Source organism: Alligator mississippiensis, chromosome 3 (genome assembly GCF_030867095.1).
Source record: "Alligator mississippiensis isolate rAllMis1 chromosome 3, rAllMis1, whole genome shotgun sequence".
Taxonomy (NCBI): domain Eukaryota; kingdom Metazoa; phylum Chordata; order Crocodylia; family Alligatoridae; genus Alligator; species Alligator mississippiensis.
In genome coordinates, this window is record NC_081826.1 from 90,921,933 (window position 1) to 90,941,100 (window position 19,168).

Here is a 19,168-nt window from a genome sequence, read left to right on the forward strand (position 1 = left end):
TTGTGCGACTTGGGCTATTGAGTAACTTAGGGCTGTCCAACTTCCAAGTGCCTGGTGGGGGCGGGGGAATCTACCAGCAGGAGCTACGCTTTGTGGAGACAAGGTTCTTTGGATAAACGTAATATCTTTTATTAGACCAACTAAACTCTTTCTTCTTCGTGTTGTAAAGTTTCCATTCAAATGCAAAATTTGATATCTTCCATGCTTTAGGGGTGTAGGTTGTAGCCGTAGCCATGTGGTTCTAAAGACACAGGTAGACAAGGTTCTTTGGGTAAATGTGATATCTTTTATTAGACCAACTACATTAGACCTGCACTTTGTGGAGGGCACACTGGTGCAGCCAGGTCACAGGCTCCCAGCTACACAGGCACTCCCTCTCTGCTGAACTGAGCTGCATGAGCACTCCCCACCCCTGCTGCACTGTGCCACGAGGGTGCTCCAGGCCCCACTCACAGAGCCTCCACTATGGACTTTAGCACCTTGTGATGTGCTGCACCATGCTACCCCAACCCACCCCACCCCCTGAGGAGGAGTTGGAAGTGGAAGCTGGAAGAGGGAAGGGGAGCCTGGAGATTCCAGCTGCAGCTGCAGCTGGAGTGATGTGGGAAGAAACCACCAGATGAGAGACTGTATGCTAACCCTTTGTGGGCCACATACAGCCTGCAGATCACCAGCTGGACAGCCCTGGAGTAACTGAAAGCAGCAGTAGATTATCCTCCTCTTTATGAAGAAGCACTAGAAAAGAATGAGATATATACACACTTTGCCAATGAGCTTTGCAGGTATTCACTGACAACAGAAAATCAGTGAGGGACAAATTCCATTTCCAACTTTGAAAGGTACAGAAAAGTCTTTTGACCTGTTCTGTCCAGAAGCTTAATCCCTTCTGCCCTGAAAATCTGCCCCAGTCTCAGGCTCTTCCCTTTCTTTCAGCCCTATTTATTTAGCCACACTGTACCAGTCTCCACTCTTCCAGTTTATCAATCCAATCCCAATCTCTTTGGTTAACCAATCCCAGGCTCTTTCTTAGGCTCATGATGGTCTGTCCCCTACCCACTGCTCCAAATTATCCTGCCCACACAATACCCACTTCTCATCTCATCAAATTTACATCCCTCTTCCTTGCTGCCTTGCAATTCCAATCACCCTCTCTAGGCACCCAATCCAGTCTCAGTCTCAGTGTCCCAACTCTCAACCTGTGTAACAGCAGGGAGGTCATTGAGAACACTGGAGAGATTTATTCCCTGTTTTCAGTTATGTGGCCAAGCCCATCCACGGCCAGAGAAGTTGAGAGCAGTCATTATAGGGAAAATCTGGTTTTGCCTGTATCATTACAGGCTGGGGGGTGCTCACGCACACCAGTTGGGAGCACATTCAGGAAATACAGAATCTTCCAAGACTTCACACCACTAAATTGTCAGAAGCATTGACACAGTTGTAACCAAACATGGGTAGATGTTTATAAGCAGTGAAAAAGGAAAAAGGCTCCTGACAAACATCCAGATTTCAGGTCTCTGCCCCTAAGCAGGATGGTGCTAAGTAAAGGTTGTCAGAGTTTTTTTAACATGGAAAAAGGAACATTCTTTTTTCAAGCCTCATAGTATAGAATGGATGAACTATTTTGGCTAAAATTAAAAAAAAAGAAAAAAGAAAAAAAAGAAAAGTCCTGAAGAATATAGCTGGCTTCTGAAATTTCAGCCCAAATAATTAAAGCTTGGCAATGTTATAAAAAAATGAAAAAATGTATTATAATAGGATGTGTCAGGCAACCTAATTTTAAAGTAGTGTTACCAGCTCTGTATTTCATGCAGCTCATGTCCAAATATTAAGTAGCACCAACTATACATTACTGCACCTTTGACCATTTCATTTTCAGTCTTGCAACAGTAGTTTATATTTGGATTTCTCTCAAGTGTCTCTGTAATGTGTACATACTTGTGTATGCATGCATACACACACATTTGATTTAGCCAAATTGCCCTTTATAATCAAAACACCTAAAGAAAAAGTTCTCCTTACAAATTTTCCATATACCATTTCTCCTGGTCAGAGAGGTTTAAAAGAATGGATGATGCTTTGCTGGTGCCAACACTCTATGGAAGTATTAGTCCTGGAAGAGATGTATTTGCTTTGGCAAAAGATTTCCGTGCACCACAGGCAGAGTCCAAAGAGAGCTCAACAGCTGCATTTCTGTTTGCACATATATGCATAAAACACTGATAGCAACAGGCTAGACACAGCAACAGAGGAGAGAGGTAGTGGAAGAGGATACACAATTGCATAATGTTATATAACGTATTCATCTTGTAGGATTTGGGGATATAATATAAACATTGCAGCCAAGTACAAATGTACAAATCATCATCAAGCAAGTGGTAAGAAACTTTACATCAAACCCAAACAACACGTTGCACAAATAGACTTCATCCTCACCCACAACAACTTCACTTTCAACAATTTTCACTTCTTCCCAACCTTGGGCACAGCTATGGCCACAAAGATTTCAGGTTAGATAAGCATCTAGCTGGGGTCATCTGAACCCAGCACTCTTTCCTGCCTATGCAGGGGGTCGGACTCGGTGATCTATTGAGGTCCCTTCCGACCCTAACATCTATGAATCTATGAAAGATGACCCCTCGATATGCCAGCCTTTTCATGAACCACCTCGGGGAAAAATTTCTAAAAACTTCACAATCAAACCTGGACTGTACAGATGAGCCAAATGACTGGATAGATGATATTTTCATACACTGGACTGAATACCTGGACTCCCTGATGAACTTCCACCACAGATTTAACTATTATTATAACCCTTCAATCACACTTTCTCTGAAATATTCCTACACTAACATCAACTTTCTAGAAAGCTATAGCACAATCCATGTCTAGGATTGTATCCTACAAACTACCGTATACAGAAACCCCATAGACCACCATACTTATGTCCACAAGACTAGCAGTCATACTGCATCTCCTCCAAGAAGAACACTTGTGATATCCATCTGGCCAGCCTAAAATCTTCTTTTATACAACAGGAGGCAGACAAGGTTCTTTGGGTGACTCTGATATCAGACCTTGTCTGCCTTTGTCCTTAGACCAACACAGCTACAACCTACACCCCTTTATATAACAAGGACACACTGGTGAAGACACAGGTGTACATTTGAAAGAGCTATTCAAGTACCCCACAGTAACCTGTTACAATACAAAAAGACTCCTGGTGGCAATCTACCACCCACACTGGAAGTTGATTAGAAAAATCATCAAACAACTACAGCCTCTAATTGACAAAAATTAGACGTTGAGATAAATAGTCCTAGTCCCTCTGCTCCTGGCTTTCAAACAATCCCATACCTTTGCCCAGCTTGTCACCAGAAGCAAACTCTCCAATGCCCAACAAACACATGGAACAGCCTTGCCTTAGCAAGAAATACTTAACCCTTCAACACATCTCCGCTGCTACTCCAGTCAACACTCCCTGTAATGAAACTAATAGAATCCAATGGTTCCTATATACGCCTTTCCCAAAATGTGACACATTGATCCACTGCACCAAATATCCTCATGGCAACAATGTGGGTGAAACTAAACAGCAACTACACACCAGAATGAACTCTCACAGAAAAAACCTCCTTTTCTGACCTCACTATTCTTGTGCTCAAAGGAAATCTACCTAACACCTTTAAAAGGCAAACCTGGAAACAAAAATTCATAAGCTGGCTGGACAACAGGAACCAAGGACTTAACACCGATATTGGTTTTTGTGACCTACAGACATCACCTGAAAAGCCTGGAACGATATCACCAGCACTACCTTTGGAAGTTTTTTGGGATAAAATGGGAGGATCATCACACAAATGCCAGTTATCCTCACCGATGCTAACACCATCCATATGTAAGCATTGATTACTCAATATCAGCTGCAGTGGACAGGGCATTGTGTGTGCATGCCTGATGTATGTTTGCCAAAACAACTGCAATACTCCCAACTCAGCTAAGGCCAAAGGACATGCAGTGGCCAGAGGAAACGCTTCAAGGATACCCTTAAGGCGAGCATTAAGAAGTGTGGCATTGACACCAAAGATTGGGAAAAACTAGCTCAGGACAGGGCTACACGGTGATGTCTTGTGAGAGAAGGTACATCTTACTTGGAGGAAAGCCATCTTGCCTTGGAGGCAGAAAAATGACATAAATGGAAGGAAAGGAAACAACACCAAGAAATCCGTGGTCCAACCCCCCCCCTTTAAACACCACCTGCGGCATTTGCCAGAGTCTGCAGCTCTAGGATTGGCCTTCTTAGCCATCAATAGACTCATTTACAGCCCTTTACTTGACCCATGATCATCCTTGACCATGAGGGATTGCTGCTGCTGATTGTTTTTTGATTCCTGAAATTCTCCCTGCACATAAAAGGTGAGAAAGATTCTCCTCACTTTTGTTAGGCCTTGAACTCCCAGTAATCGGCTTCCTTTTTTTGCTAATTGTTTGTCTGCTGCCCCTAGGAATTTCTTCCCCCTCCCCTCCCACAGATTTCTTTTTTTTTTTAACCATTCTGTGTTGGCTTTTAATGCTCAGACCTGATGGCTGCATCATGTTTCTTTTCCTAAGATTCTTTCCTTCCCTAACAGTAATCTTCTAAAATTATTTAAAAGAGATAAAGTATCTCAGACTGTTTCCTATCAAACAGTCTGTGTGTGTCTTTAAGTATCTGAATTGAATATCCTCTCTTTTGTATTTTTTCTGCTATTGGTTTTACCAAAAAGTAAGGCCCTTCAGGACCTGCAGATTAAGGGTGGAAATCTTCACAGTACAACATCTAGCCATGGCCAGCAGGAATGGAACTGTGACTTTGAGAACTGCTGTAGATGATAAAAATATCAAATACACACACACATCTGCCTTCCCATAACTTTCCCACTAATCATCTTTAAAAGAGTCTACTATACTAGAACTCTTTTGATAGAGAGGTGCCTCCTACAGCCTCTATCACTGCAGGTAGCTAAAGCAAGCTCTGATAATTCCCTATATTGTTTGGACCCAACAGTTGTCAATCTCTGTGTATATACACTAATGGAGAAAAGCATCAGGTCCTTTTTGTGTCCCCTCTGGAAGGACCAGCCACAATTTCAGTGCCTTCCTTCTTCTTGGCTTTGTTTGTTGTTCAGAAATTAATTAATATAATAATCTGCACTACTGACTTTAATAATCTGCAGTCTGTAAATCCTGTTGCAGATCATAGAAAGAACTGACAAAATGGTCAGTGGTTTCTTACAATGTCTCCTTGAGCTTCCCATGAACTAGTGCAGACCCTTACTTTCCCCAACCTAGGCCTGTGCCTGATAGGCATAGTCATCCCTTGACCTTATACAAAAGCTTAAACCAGCAAAGGAGGCATACTGAAAAGACAAATAGGCATGTTTTAATCCAAAATTGTATAAATTATGCTGCTATAGAAAATGTTTGTCCACTGGCTTCCATACAAAATGAACATGATAGAAAATTAACACCTGAATTCAAATTTAAAGATTCAAATTGAGTTGCTTTGAAGACAAAATGGGAGCACCGCTTCACTCCTGATCCCTTTACTATCATACATGAAAATTAAACTCTGTCTAGTCATAATTTAGGTTGCCTGAAAGAGAGACAGACAGAAACAGAGACACAGAGAGACAGAGGATCCATGTTCTTCTTTCCAAAATCTTGCCCTTTATTTCAAAATGTTGCAACCCATGCTTTTACCTGATACATGGAATAGAATATCCCTGGAGCAAAACCTAGCAGACTAACATTGCTCTCTGATTTCACAGAGAGGAACACTACCATGACCTTTTAACAGCTTTCAGCCTAATTTTATCTCCCCAGCAAACATACATGTTTTCCCAGGTCACTACTACCATCATCAGAGCTGCTGACCTAAGCTTGCTGTTCTCATTTCTTGATATAGTCTTCCAAATTTTCACTTTTTATAATGCTAATGTTTTCTCAGTGTCCCTCCCAATTTACTAAAATTACTGAGTGAAATAAAGCTGAACTAGGGTTGTCTCCAAAGATATAAGCACAAAGTTATCCTTTAGAGGTGTAAAAATAGAAGAATATATGTTAATATGAACCTTTTCCCCTGGCTCTCACAATAGAAGCTCAGTGTAAGATTGTTAAACAGGACCTTTGCATCTCCTAAATTGTTCTTTCTTCTCCTCAGGTACATGTTCTAGATGTAAATCCACCCTATAAATCTACCAGTGGCTTACACTGCCATTAGTGTATTTCTTGGCCTATAAAACAGATTTCCTGTTCTGCCAAAGCAGAGTGTAGGCACAGTAGAGCTGAGCACACATATGGAGCTGAATTCAGGTAGCTGCCCCAATACAAATTAGAGATCAATTGTATTAGCAATTTGTATTAGCAGCTGGTGAATGCACACACACACATATATATGTGTGTGTGTGTGTATATGTATGTATATATGTATAGATATAGTTATTAGATACAGTTATAGATTTTTTTTAAGTCTGCATTCACCAGTTTACTATCTTTTATGTGCCACATAAGAGTAATCACTACAAAGTAGACTGAAAGAGGCTACTGATGGCCATGGGAGAAGGTCCTCTGTAGAAATGCACACCTCACTCTGGGTATAAAGGGAACAAAGTGTAGTATTGTGAGTATGCTGCTGACAGGGCATCTGATTTTCCGTTGGTATAAAATCAAGTTAGAGCTACTTCCATTCATTGCTAATAAATATATGGAGTTTTGCCAAATGAATCTTAGAGCCAAATTGTTCCTGAAGAATGAGAAGCATTCTCTTCATTTTAAATTCATTCTAACTGCTTTACAGTTCCAGATCCATCAGGGGGCCAAGCCAAATGGTTGGCCAGGGGTCACATTGCTTGCTAATGCAGCTTGCATCATCAACAGTTTTTTTTAAGGGGAAATGGTTTCATATGGATGATCTCATGACAGCAATTTCCAAGCCTGCACATGACATTTGGAAGCTAACTCTTTTAAACGTTCACCTATAATTAACTAATGGTTGGGACAATGCCAATGAGGATCTCAAGATCACTCAGCGGTCTTCTATGTATTTACTGCTGAAACAAATAGTAACTACAGCTATTGAAAAAAACACCATTTTCTATTTTACTTACCTGAATGATGTGTTCTTGATTACTGTTTTTTCAACATTGCAAATAAATGCAAATGGTCTACACTAAGCCATACCAAATAACAGAAAACCATTAGCCCAGGGTGTTATAGCTAACCTGTGTGCAGCACACACTGCTCTGCATTGGATTATCAGCTGTAACACTCATACTATGCTGTTAGCCAGAAAAAGGGCATATGAAAAATCACTGAAAGCTGGAACACACATTAGAACAACTAGCTACACTCCCCAGTAAAAAGATGCCAATGGCCTTAGCTTAGCTCTGTCATTTCACAGTCCCAAAGTATTATATGCAGATAACACTTTGAATAATATAGTTTATTATATACTCATATCATAAAGTGGAGACTGGCCACAGTATTATACCTACATGTAAAGTTGTTTAACAAAATAAAAGCCCCATTTTAATTACAGTTCAGTTGTTAATGATACAGACAAAATGTAACAATAAAGGTTGAAAGTCTTCACCCTACCTCTCTGGCTGTAGTTGATCTTCATAGAATCATAGAAAAGTAAGACTGGAAGGGACCTCCAGAGGTCATCTAGCCCAACCCCCTGGGTGAGGCAGTCCTATCCAAACCATCCTATACAAATCCATAATATCCCATGCACCAGTACAGGCTGGGGGCTGAGTGGCTGGGCAGCACCTCTGCAGAAAAGGAGCTGGGGGTTACAGTGGACAATAAGCTGAAAATGAGCCAGCAGTGTGCCCTTGTTGCAAACAAAGCTAATGGCATCCTGGGCTGCATTGGTAGGTGTGTTGCCAGCAGGTCCAGGGAAGTGATTCTTCCCCTCTATTCAGCACTGGTGAGGCCACATCATGAGTATTGTATTCAGTTTTGGGCCCCCCACTACAGAAAGGATGGAGACCACTTGGAGAGAGTCCAACAGAGATTACAAAAATGGTGAGGGGGCTGGGCACATGACTTCTGAAGAGAGGCTGAGAGAACTGGGCTTAGTGGCTTTAGTGTAGAGAAGAGAAGACTGAGGATTTTATAGCAGCCTTCAACTACCTGAAGGGGGTTTCTAAAGAGGGTGGAGCTAGACTGTTCTCAGTGGTGGCAGATGACAAAACAAGCAGCAATGGAAGCAGCAAGGGAAGTTTAGATTAGATATTAGGAAAAACTTTCTCACTAGGAAAGTAGTAAAGCACTGGAGCAGGTGACCCAGAGAGGTGCTGGAATATCCACCTTTAGAAGTTTTTAAGATCCAGCTAGACAAAGCTTTGGCTGAGATGATCTAGTCTAGTCCTGCTTTGAGCTAGGGGGTTGCACTAGACAACCTCCAGACATCCCTTCCGACCTTAATTTTATATTAGGGCTGTGCAAAGCTTCAGTTCCTGATTCAATTTGGCAGAGATTCAGCCCAATTTGATGGCTGAATCTCCAAATCTGGATCGAATCAGGAGACCCTTTAATCTCTTTGAATCAAATCAGAACCCTCCAAATTGATTCAGAGAGATTTGGAAAGATTTGGAGATTTGACCACTGACACAGCTTTAAATGTTTTTTCTACATACCTCAAGGTACCAGGGGGCTTGTGAATGCTGCAATGCTGGGGTGGATGGAGCATCCCACAGGAGCACGGGGAGCTCCCCAGCATGCTCGGCAGCAGACCCAGAAGTGGACCAGAAGCACTTCCGGTCCACTTCTGGGTCCACCAGGGAGCACACAGGGGGGGCCCCCATACCTCCCTGGCTCAGCGACTGCTGCCTCCTGGGTCAGGGGAGGCACCCGGGGTCCCCCTGTGTCCAATCACCAAGCCAGAGGTAGGGGGTGGGGCACAGGGGTCCTCCCAGCGCACTCCCCATCAGACCTAGAAGTGGACCAGAAGTACTTCCAGTCCACTTCTGGGTTCACTGCTGAGCACAATGGCGGGGGGGGGGTCCCCCCACACTCCTATGGGATGCTCCATCTGCCCCAACATTGCAGCATTCACAAGCCACACCTGGTACCTTGAGGTATGTAGAAAAAATATTTAAAGCTATGTCTATGGCCGAATCACTGATTCTCCAAATCAGCATTGAATCTTCAGATTCGGATTTGACCGAATTGAATCGGGGACAATGATCTGAATCAATTAATCAAATCACTGTCTGCGATTCAGGCCGAATCTGAATCCAAATCGAATATGGCCCGTTTCATACACCCCTATTTTCTATGATTTCTAACACAAGACGCAACAACCAAACCTGCAACAGGTAAAGCAGGGGAACCATGGCAGCCAATGTCCTGCTTCTATATAAGACTGAAGTAATATACACTCAAGAGATCCCAGGTAGAGGGCCCATTTAATGTTGCAATTAAAACGATTCAACCATTTCCAAGAATGATGCTAGCAAATGGTATAATTTTGCCAATATTCATCCCCCCACTGGAACCCCAGAGAGTTTTCTATACTCCAGCTCCCTTAAGCATGCTTTCAGCACCAGTGAGTCTCTTATATAATAGACCATCAGAGGACCAATTACATGTGGTGCAGCCAACCCATCCTTCTGCTCCTTATCGCTAACAAATGCCTTATAAACAGTGCATGAAGCAGGCAGCAGAACTGTTCTATTCAGGGGAATCTTTGGTTGCTCCTGTAAGGCTGCTTTATGGATGCTTGCGTAAAGCAACTACATGAGGGGACAAGGATCTGGTCCTATGAGTAAAATTTAATGGAGTTAATTTGGAAAGAAGAATTGACTTGAACATAAGGTCTAAATTCAAATCATATTTTATTAGACATGGGCTTCACCCACAAAATTTAGATCTAGATTTGAATTAAATACAATTCAATGAAATATACAAGACTGGCATTATTTGAAAATTCCCAATGTAAATTAATATCTGGGGTCAGACTTCAACCTTCCACAAAAGTTTTGCATTTGATTCAAAACCATTGATACTTTATGAAGGTTAAACATATTTAAAAAACCCATGTCAGGTATATTTTAATGCACCTCTCTTTTTCTGGGCTCTAATGCAGACGGGGCAAAATGCCCTGAGGTTATTTCTGACCCACCTGAAAGCAGGAAGTACTTTAAATTTGCCAAGAAAAATATTTTTGCAAGATTTTCTTGTCAAATTATTTGGATTGTTTGGTGAGGATGAACTAACATTGGGAATATTTTAAAAGTCAGATAAGAAGGCCACATACTGAACACTTCCTTTTAGGGATGTAAATACCAATTTAGACAAATATCCACTTCACCTGTTGTAATTACAATGGTTAAACAATTAAACATCATGCGAAGGAGCTGAGCTGGTTTCTTTGTGGACAGCAGCGTAGAGGGGAGGAGAAGTGAGGACTAGTACCTAATACCTAGGCTCCGCTGCAGCCACTTGCTGCCTCCCTGCTGCCTGCCTTGAACAGCCCAGCCTCTGTTGCAGGGAGAAAGGGTTGCCCCGAGCCCAGGTTGCTTGTGGCAAGTGGTATTGGGGCTGCAAATGGCTGCACTGAGGTCTGTGGAGCCTAGCTATAGGTAACAGTCCTGCCTGCTCCTCCCTTCCTCTCTCCCATACTCCTCACTCTTGCTTGCCCTGCCACCTTCTGGTTCCTGCTGGCGCACAAAGTGACTTCCCTTCCCCGACAGACTACTCCCTGCTCCACACTAAACAATAACCAGTAATCTATAATAGGTTATCACTAGGCTTATCAGTTAAATGATTACTTGTTCAACAGTTTACATGATCCCTACTTACTTTAGGAAACCAAAAATATGGTGGCCTAAGGGACACAAATTAACCATAAATGTGGGTACAATATTAAGTTCATCACTCAGAGCCAGATTTTCATGTATGTTAAGTCTGCACTGTGCCAAAAGAGATTTAAATATGGCGGAGCTTATCCTCCAGCTGCATTGGGGTTTTCTACATCAACTTCTTCTAATCTCTAGCAGAAGAGAAGAGACATTATGGATGGGATGTACTTAACTAATTGCTGGTCCCTTGTGGCTAGAATTGGCAGAAGAGCTATTGGCAACTGGTATAAAACAGATTGGAAGCCAGTCTACAATGTATGACATACAATAAAAAAATTAAAAAACCCAGTTTTCTCAAATGGAAATAGGAATTAGAAATGCAATATGGTTATGTTACTGTAAGAAAACTGTTAAATGCATTACTCCAAATTCATTATCTCTAGTATAACTTTGTTTACTTCATTGTAGAAGTCAGTCTGGTATAATTCATTCAATATCAGAAAAGTTAAGACAAATTTGGTTCAGCAAAACATCTTCTCAAGTTCATTGGTTATTAGAGGTTGGCAAGAAATCATTGTTGAACATTGAATTAATGTTGAATGTTCCCTACCCTGCCAAAAAACACATCCTTAGGATGTGGGAAACTAAGGTTCAGTGCCTGACTGAAGGGACTATGCCTGATTCAGACTAGGAGCTTGAACTTCAGTCTTTCATACCCCAGTTGACTGATTCACCCCACAACAGCCAACAGACAAGACAGAAAGAACACCTAGCCTGTGGCAAACTGAGTTTCATGTTCTTGGGCTGAAACACGCAGAGGAGGGACCTGAATCTTAAACTCATCCATGCCAAGTAAGTGCCCTAAACACTGGGATATTGTCTATTCTGGGGCATGTGGCCTCTCCAGTTTGACTAGAAACTGCACTCTCTTCCATATAGAAAAATATATTAACGCCACAGAACCTGCTTTTGTTCCAGTCACTGGGAGCTTCACCACTGATTTTAATGGGAACACGCTGAACAAGCATTTTCTCATTATTGTTCCAAAGCTATGTTTTTCTTGTCCTACCCGAGACTGTAGGCTTCAGATCCAAGGCTGGAGGCAGCTGATCTCTTACTAAGGGCTTCAGATCCAAGGCTGTAGGCAGCCATCCTCTTACTGAGGGCTTCAGATCCACGGCTGTAGGCAGCTGAAGTTTTGCTGAGGGCTTCAGATCCAAGGCTGTAGGCAGCTGACCTCCTGCCGAGGGCTTCAGATCCAAGGCTGTAGGCTGCTGACCTCTTACTCTGAGCTGCAGATTCATGATCATAGGCGAGAGATCCATAACTGTAGGCTTCAGATCCATGAGCATAGGCTGCAGATTCATGACTGTAGTCTGCTATGGTGGCATGACTATAGTCTGCTGCAGAACTGTGACGATATGCTGCAGACCCATGAGCATAGGCTGCAGATTTACGCTTCTCCTCCTTTTGGTACTGACTTAAAGCAGATTGCAGCTCTTTGTGACGATATGAGCGGTCATAATGTTGATGGTGTTTTTGGTAGAAAGGTAAAGCCATGATGGATGCCTAAGTCAGTTTTTGCTATACTCTTCTGACTGAGGTGTGCCCAGTCTGAAAAAAGAAAAGATTAAACAGATGAGGATTCAAACCAAGCCAACCTCTCATTAATATTAACACATTATCTAAAACTTTTCCTTCATATCCAGTACAAAACACTTTGAATTATCTTCGTATGGTGTCTTCCACGTTTCAGGAAACTCACACATCAATTGATATGCTCAGAAATATTTTTATTATTGTATTTGTTCATTAATTTGCAATGTATAATTGTCTCCTAATTGTTGCTAAAAATTATTGAGGTCTTATGTGATCATCTTCCTTAGAAATTATTTAAATATGTCTTTTAAATGAAAAATATTTAAGAGGACAAAGAAACTGAAATGTTTAAATGAAGTAAAAAAAAAATTTATGAAGTATTTATTTACTTCAGGTTCCAAGATTTACACACACGAAAAAATTAATTCGAATCAGCTTCAGTTTATGGGATGTTCAACTTTTTCAACAGCAAACTGAAAGCAATAAAATGTATAGTTAAGTAGAATGCTAAATTTTGGCTATAAAAAAAACAGTGGGCCCTTATTAACCAGATTCTTTTCTATGCAGTGTTAGAGAGTCAATGAACTTGCGTCCAAATTAAAAAAAAATCCTGTCAAACTCCCATCTTATTCAGCAATACAAGCTATATCTGCTGGTAAAATACAACCTCCTTCTTTCCAAGTTTCATTCATTTTTATTCCCCACACCAGTCTAGAGCTTCACACTCAAGCTCTCCGTGAAATCTCCTCTAGATGTCGCCCCTACTTTGCAGGTGTTTCTCAGAGCCTTCAGCAGATCATCACATTCCTACAGTCTCCAGCTGACCTGTGGAGTTTGAACAAGTGGAAGGCAGTTCTCACAATATGCTATTAGTTCATCAAGTTGGCACACACAGTTGAAGATCCAGCCTTTATTTGAATAATGATTAAGTCTCCCCATGTGGTATGAAACCCAGTCAAAACCAGCTACAGCCAAAGCTTAGCAGGCTGCCTGTTTGGTATGGTTGCTTGTTGGGCTACAGCACTAGTTTTAACAACAGCCCAAGCTACTGCACTCTTCTTATACTATGGGCTTCACACCTGAAGTTGTTCTGTTCCAGACTTTGTTCCCAGTTCCAGTCTTCTGTTCCTGCCTTAGTTGTGTTCCCTATTCCTGCTCAAACCTAGTCCTGTTTCTGCCTGTCTTCCCCTAAGGAATTGCTAGCTCCTGGTCTCTCATGTCCTATGATTTATGGATCTTGGCCCCTGACTTGATTCCTGCCTTGGGCTGTCTAGATCCTGACTCTAGTCTTTGAATTCTCTCTTACGTGGATACTGGTTTTACCTGATCTACCTTGACTGACAGAGCCTTGGTCCTAGCAGCTTTTGTTTTTTTAAAATGAAAACCGAGATTCTGTTTTGCAGAAGAAACCTTGACTCTTGTTGGTCTTACCTGTGGTTAGCTGTAAGTATGCAAGATGCAATAATCCCCTGGAATGAGACTAAGCATCTCAGCAATGAGAAAGTTCATAGAGTTGCATAACGAAGGGATATTAATTGTGGGAGGAGAATAGCTTTTCTAGTCTCTTTTCTTAGGGTGTCCCATACTTGTCCCTCATCTGGCATAAAAGCTGAACCTTGAACATTATGAAAAGAAAAAGGGATGGCTTTTTTTAATAGTCTGAAAGACAGAGAATTTATTCCCTTCTTTTTATTTCTGTTATAAAACTCACTATTTTATATTCTAATAATAAAAGATACTTAAAAAACTGGAATGGAAGAAAGAAATCCTGCTCCCAGTGAAGCCTATGGGGAATTTTAACATTGTACTTAATGGCACCAAGATATCATCCCTTGATATTTTTTAGCAGTGTTTGGATCCAATATAAATCAGCCAGTTTCTGACTTGTTCTTTTCAAGGAATAAGATAAACACTCACAAGGACTAAATTAAGCCAAAAGGGAAAAAAAAGGAAAAAAGAAGTAAACTGAATGTTTCCATGCTCACTGCCACAAATTAAAGTTTCAGAACTACATGTTGCTGATAACAAAAATGACCATTTAAGTTGCAAAATATTGACTTCATTAGGGTATTAATTCAGAAATTTTTCATTGTTAATTTTTTGGTGAAAACCTGGCCACAATGAAGTCACTAAGGATTTAGTCACTGGCTTTTGTGAAACTCAAATTTCACTTCTCATTTTTATTTTTACCTGCAAAAGGTAGCTAAGGGGAAGGCACCATCCCTTTTTCCTCCATGGTGAAAAATGATACAAACAAATCACTTAGCTTATCTTTAATGTTTCCTGTGTTCCCAATTTACTCTTTTTATTCTGTGTAAGCCTAGCAAAGCCACTGAATTTTCCAATGCATTTAAAGATTTTTTGAAGTGCTTCATAAAAAGGCAATGACATAATTGGTTACAGGATGGAAGAAAATTCTGATCTGAAGCTGAAACTACTTAAAAGACAGAAACATAGAAATGTAGGGCAGGAAGGGACCTCCACAGGTAATCTAGTCCAGGGGTTCTCAACCTTTTCATGGGAGAGGACTGGCCCAGCCCTCCAGCCCTGCCTGCAGTGTGCAGGGCTCAGTGGCAGGGAGTCCCACTTGTCTGAGCAGCAGCTTCATGGAGTTTTGCCCACCGACCTGCAGCACTGCCTACAAGATGAAGGCTGCAGGGCCAGACAGGGCAGGATGCCCCCTGCCCTTGGGTCCCACATCAGTCCCCATGCCAGGGCCAAGTGAACGCCCTAAAACCTGGTGTGGGGACTGAGGTGAGTCGGATGCTGCAGACCCCCAGGTGAGGGCCATTGATCCAGTCCAACCTCCTGCCTGAGGCAGTGTCATCCCTGTCCAAACCTTATACAATTTCATTGTTAGTAAAACTGATACAACCACAAGACATAACACCCTAGGGGGACCACGGTGGCCAATACCCTTTTGCAATCAGGCAGAGGGTGCCATGTGTATGTATATGCCTATGGCTTCCAGGCAGCCTGGACAGCAGCTCTCGCAGGTAAGTCTGGCAGTGAATTGAGGCCCCCATAGAGAGGAAGGGAGTTGGGCACGGCAGGGCTGGGACTGGGGCTGCTGCCCGGCTGGGTGGTGCATAGGGCTTGGGGTCTGGGGCCACAATGCGCAGCTGCAGGGCCCTGGTGGGGAGTGGGATGGAGCCATCCAGAGGGTAGTAGGGGGATCCAGTTTCCCACCACTGCACACCCTCCTTGGGGCAGGGGGGAACACATGCACCCAGGAACTGTGCATGGGGTGGGCTACCCGCTGCAGGCTTGGGCTCCCCTCCCTGCTGCCCTCCCCCAGGGTCTTCGAAGCCTGGTGAGTGCAGCAGGGCAGAGTGGGGCTTGGTGAGGAAGCTCATTGCAGCCATTGCAAGCTCCGCACTGCCCTGGCAACCCTGTACTACTGCCCCTTGCTGCTCCAGGGCAGGCAGGGGATGTGTTGCCAGGGCAGTGTGGGGCTCGCAGCAGCCACAGTGAGCTTCCCCACCTGGCCCCGCAGTGTTATGCCATGCCCACTGGGCTGCAGAGGCCCTGGGGAGAGGGTAGCAGAGCCCAGAAGCATGAGATATACTCAGAGTAAAACAATGCCATAGCTAGTCCTAGATTATTCTGGACCAATGCTTTTCTATCCGCTTCTTGAACACCACCAGTGGAGCATATCTCACAATTTCCCTAGGCAGTCTATTCCACTGCCCTACTGTTCTAACAGTGAAGTTTTTCCTGATCTGAACTTACTTTGCTGCAACTTCAAGCCACTGAACTATTTCCTAGTCTCTGCAGCAAGAGGGAAAAGGTGTTTACCCTCTTCTTTATAGCAGCCTTTTGGATATTTAAAGACTACTACCATGTCCCCTCTTAAGTGCCTTTTCAGCAACTGTTTCCTTCAACCTCTCCGCATGTGACTTGCCTTCCAAGTCCTTTATCATTTTTGCCACCTATCTCTGGACTATAACTTCTTCATGTCCCTTTTAAAATGTGGAGTCTAAATCTGCACACAATATTTTAAATAAGGCCTAACCGGTGCCAAGTAAAGAGGTGCTATTATCTCCTATGTCTTTCACGTAATGCTTCTGTTAACGAATCCCAAAACCATATTTCTGCAGCTCCATGACCCTGCAGACTCGTACTGAATCTGTGATCTACCAAGACTAGAAATAAGCTATTTGCAGGAAATGAGGGGGCTTATTTAATGGTTTATATTGCATCTGTCACACTATTTTGGTGCCAGAGGTTTTTGTTCTTCCCTACTTTTTTCAGTGTCTTTCCTTCAGCACATGCAAGCAAAGGATGATATGAATCCATCTCTGATGAGGAAGAGCAAATGCAAAAAAAAGTCTGGCGTTATACACTAAATAGAAAAAAAGGGGAAAGGATCATTCTGATTTCCTGCAGCAGAGAGTGTTACGGCTTCATCTTCTCCAGCTTTGTTTTCAGAACCAGCAAGGTTCATTGTGAATATTAACTGCTGCATTATTGCCCCTGTTGCTCATGGTACCCTTTCAGTTTGCATATGTTAGTGTTTAGTTCTAATAATCCAATCTCAAAAGAGATAAAGAAAAGCTAGACAATTAAAGCAGGACAATTAAAATAATTAGAAGCTGGAATAGACTTCTAGAGGAGGATAGATTTAACAAAAAAGACTGAAAAACTATTTAGTTTTGTGAAAAGACTGAATAAGAGGAGATGTGATGGAGGGATATAAATTGTACCTTACACAAGTTAAATCAAACATCTCCATGTGCCACCTCCTTGCAAGAACAAGAGGTCATGCAATCAACTTAGCCATTATAGTTTAAAATGTATACAAGAAAACTTTCTTTTTCTTTGCATACACCATTAATTTGTAGATCTCTCTTGTCAGAATAAATAACTTTAGGAAAGAACTGAATGGAGTTATACATTTATCTAGATAAAAAATAAGCAGTTACACAAATAAAGATACAAACTGACATGAGATTTCAACCTTCCTGCTAATTGCCTGAAGTTAGGAAGACACTTTCTTTCATAGGTGTATTGCATAATTGTCCATTATGAGGATTTACATCTTTCCCTGAAATATCTGCTGTTGGTTGCTGATAGGGATTGGTCAGACAAAAAAAACCACTGGTCCAGTCCACTATGTCAATTCCTATGCTCTTTGAAAACCTACAAAAAGATCCCTGATCCTCACACAATTTTTGGCTCCATTTTTTTGGCCCCACAAAATTTTTGGCTCCCCCTGAAATCAGGAGGACTTAAGTAGGACAGTACGGGATCCTACATCTCAATTTAATAACATGCTTAGTACCTTCTTCAACCCCATGCAGAGTTGAGTCTGTTACATGGCCATGCATGCGGATACTGGAATTCCTTCTAAAAATTTGTATAGGCTTTGTATGATTGCAGAGCCTGGTCTAGACATGCCCAAGAATCCATGTCAGAGTTATCCAAAAGTCCTAGTTTTGGGACCCTGTGCTAAGAGCTGTCAGAACAAATTCCTAGATAATAAATATAGACAGTTATTCTGTGCTTATCTGTACAGCAAATACATATTGAAGAAAGATTTTATTCATAGCATATCTCTTGAGCTAGTATTCAATATGATTAGTTTGTGCTTTTAAAAGTCTGCTGAGAATAACATTTTAAAAATACTGAAATCAAAATGTTGATAAAAAGAAAACTAACAGATTTTCTTTTGATCTCAGTCAGTGTCACTTCATTTGCTTCACAAATTTACAGTAAATCCCACATAATGAGAAAATTGTTAGAAGATTATTTTCACATCCTTTCATTCTGGAGGAATTTAGACAACAAACCCCTCTTGTATCTCCAATAACTCATGCTTCATTTGAAAGTACTACAGCTATCTGCTAGGATAGCTGAGCTGATAATAACTGAACCCCTGCTTTACTTTGTTTTGTCTCTAACTGAATGTCCGGATTTCTCCAATGTGCTACCACAACTCCTTCAAACAACTGCCGAGCTCAGAAGATTAAAGGGAGCTGCCGTCAGTTTGATGTTACAGATGAAGCCAGGTGACCACTTAGAAAGATTTCCTGTCTATACAGAACACTTACCAGCAGCCAAATGAAAAATGACAAATTTAAATGTCCTGAAGTGAATGAATGATAGAGAGAAAAATCCAGGAAAGTTGAATCCAGCAAAGAGGTAGTCAGGACCAGGGCTAAGGACTGGACTCCAGGGTCTAGAACAAAAATAATGCCTGTAGTCAGTGGAATGTCAGAGCCACAGTCCAGGCCTTTTATGGCCAGGAAGGCTGATAAATATAGCAGCGAGGGGGAGAGACAGATTCAGATACAGCGAGCTGTCTCTATGCAAATATATGATGACAGCAGCTTCAAGCTAAGAAGTCTCCCTTTTAAGTAACCTCAATAAATTCATCCCAAAATCAATGCATCTGTCCAGGTTTTTATTGCTGAATAGAATCAGAATGAGGAAAACAAAGCAAATGGTCCCTACTGTGATCCCAAAGTACAACAGAGAAACTTTCATATGGGTAGAAGTATAGGTAGCATATTCTGAATGCCATATGGAATTCTTGGATTTCTTTTTACATCAGGTTATACTACATGATGTGCTCGAAGTAACAGGTGTAGATTACAAACAGGACAGGTTCCAGTTAAATAAAAGAGAAATCAGAGAAGTAATTAATGGCAAACCTCATAAGGTCAAACAACAGGTTCAATTAAACAGAAAATCTGTTTCTGTGCTGCGTGGACAAGGTG

General features: G+C 41.8%; 1 protein-coding gene across 3 annotated transcripts in view; it reads right to left on the bottom strand.

The window, feature by feature from the left end:
• Positions 1–18,636, bottom strand: part of MYOM1 (myomesin 1) — a 111,758-nt gene extending 93,122 nt beyond the window's left edge. The window contains exons 1-2 of one of the 3 annotated variants that reach the window (XM_019490496.2): positions 18,500–18,636; positions 11,917–12,461 (exon numbers count right to left, since the gene is read on the bottom strand). In XM_019490496.2, coding sequence (XP_019346041.2) covers positions 11,917–12,407 — 491 coding nt within the window. In that variant the 5' untranslated portion in view covers positions 12,408–12,461; positions 18,500–18,636. The remainder of the gene's footprint in view (positions 1–11,916; positions 12,462–18,499) is intronic. The other 2 variants (XM_006269518.4, XM_014606704.3) reach the window with 2 other exon arrangements.
• Positions 18,637–19,168: the final 532 nt, after the last annotated feature.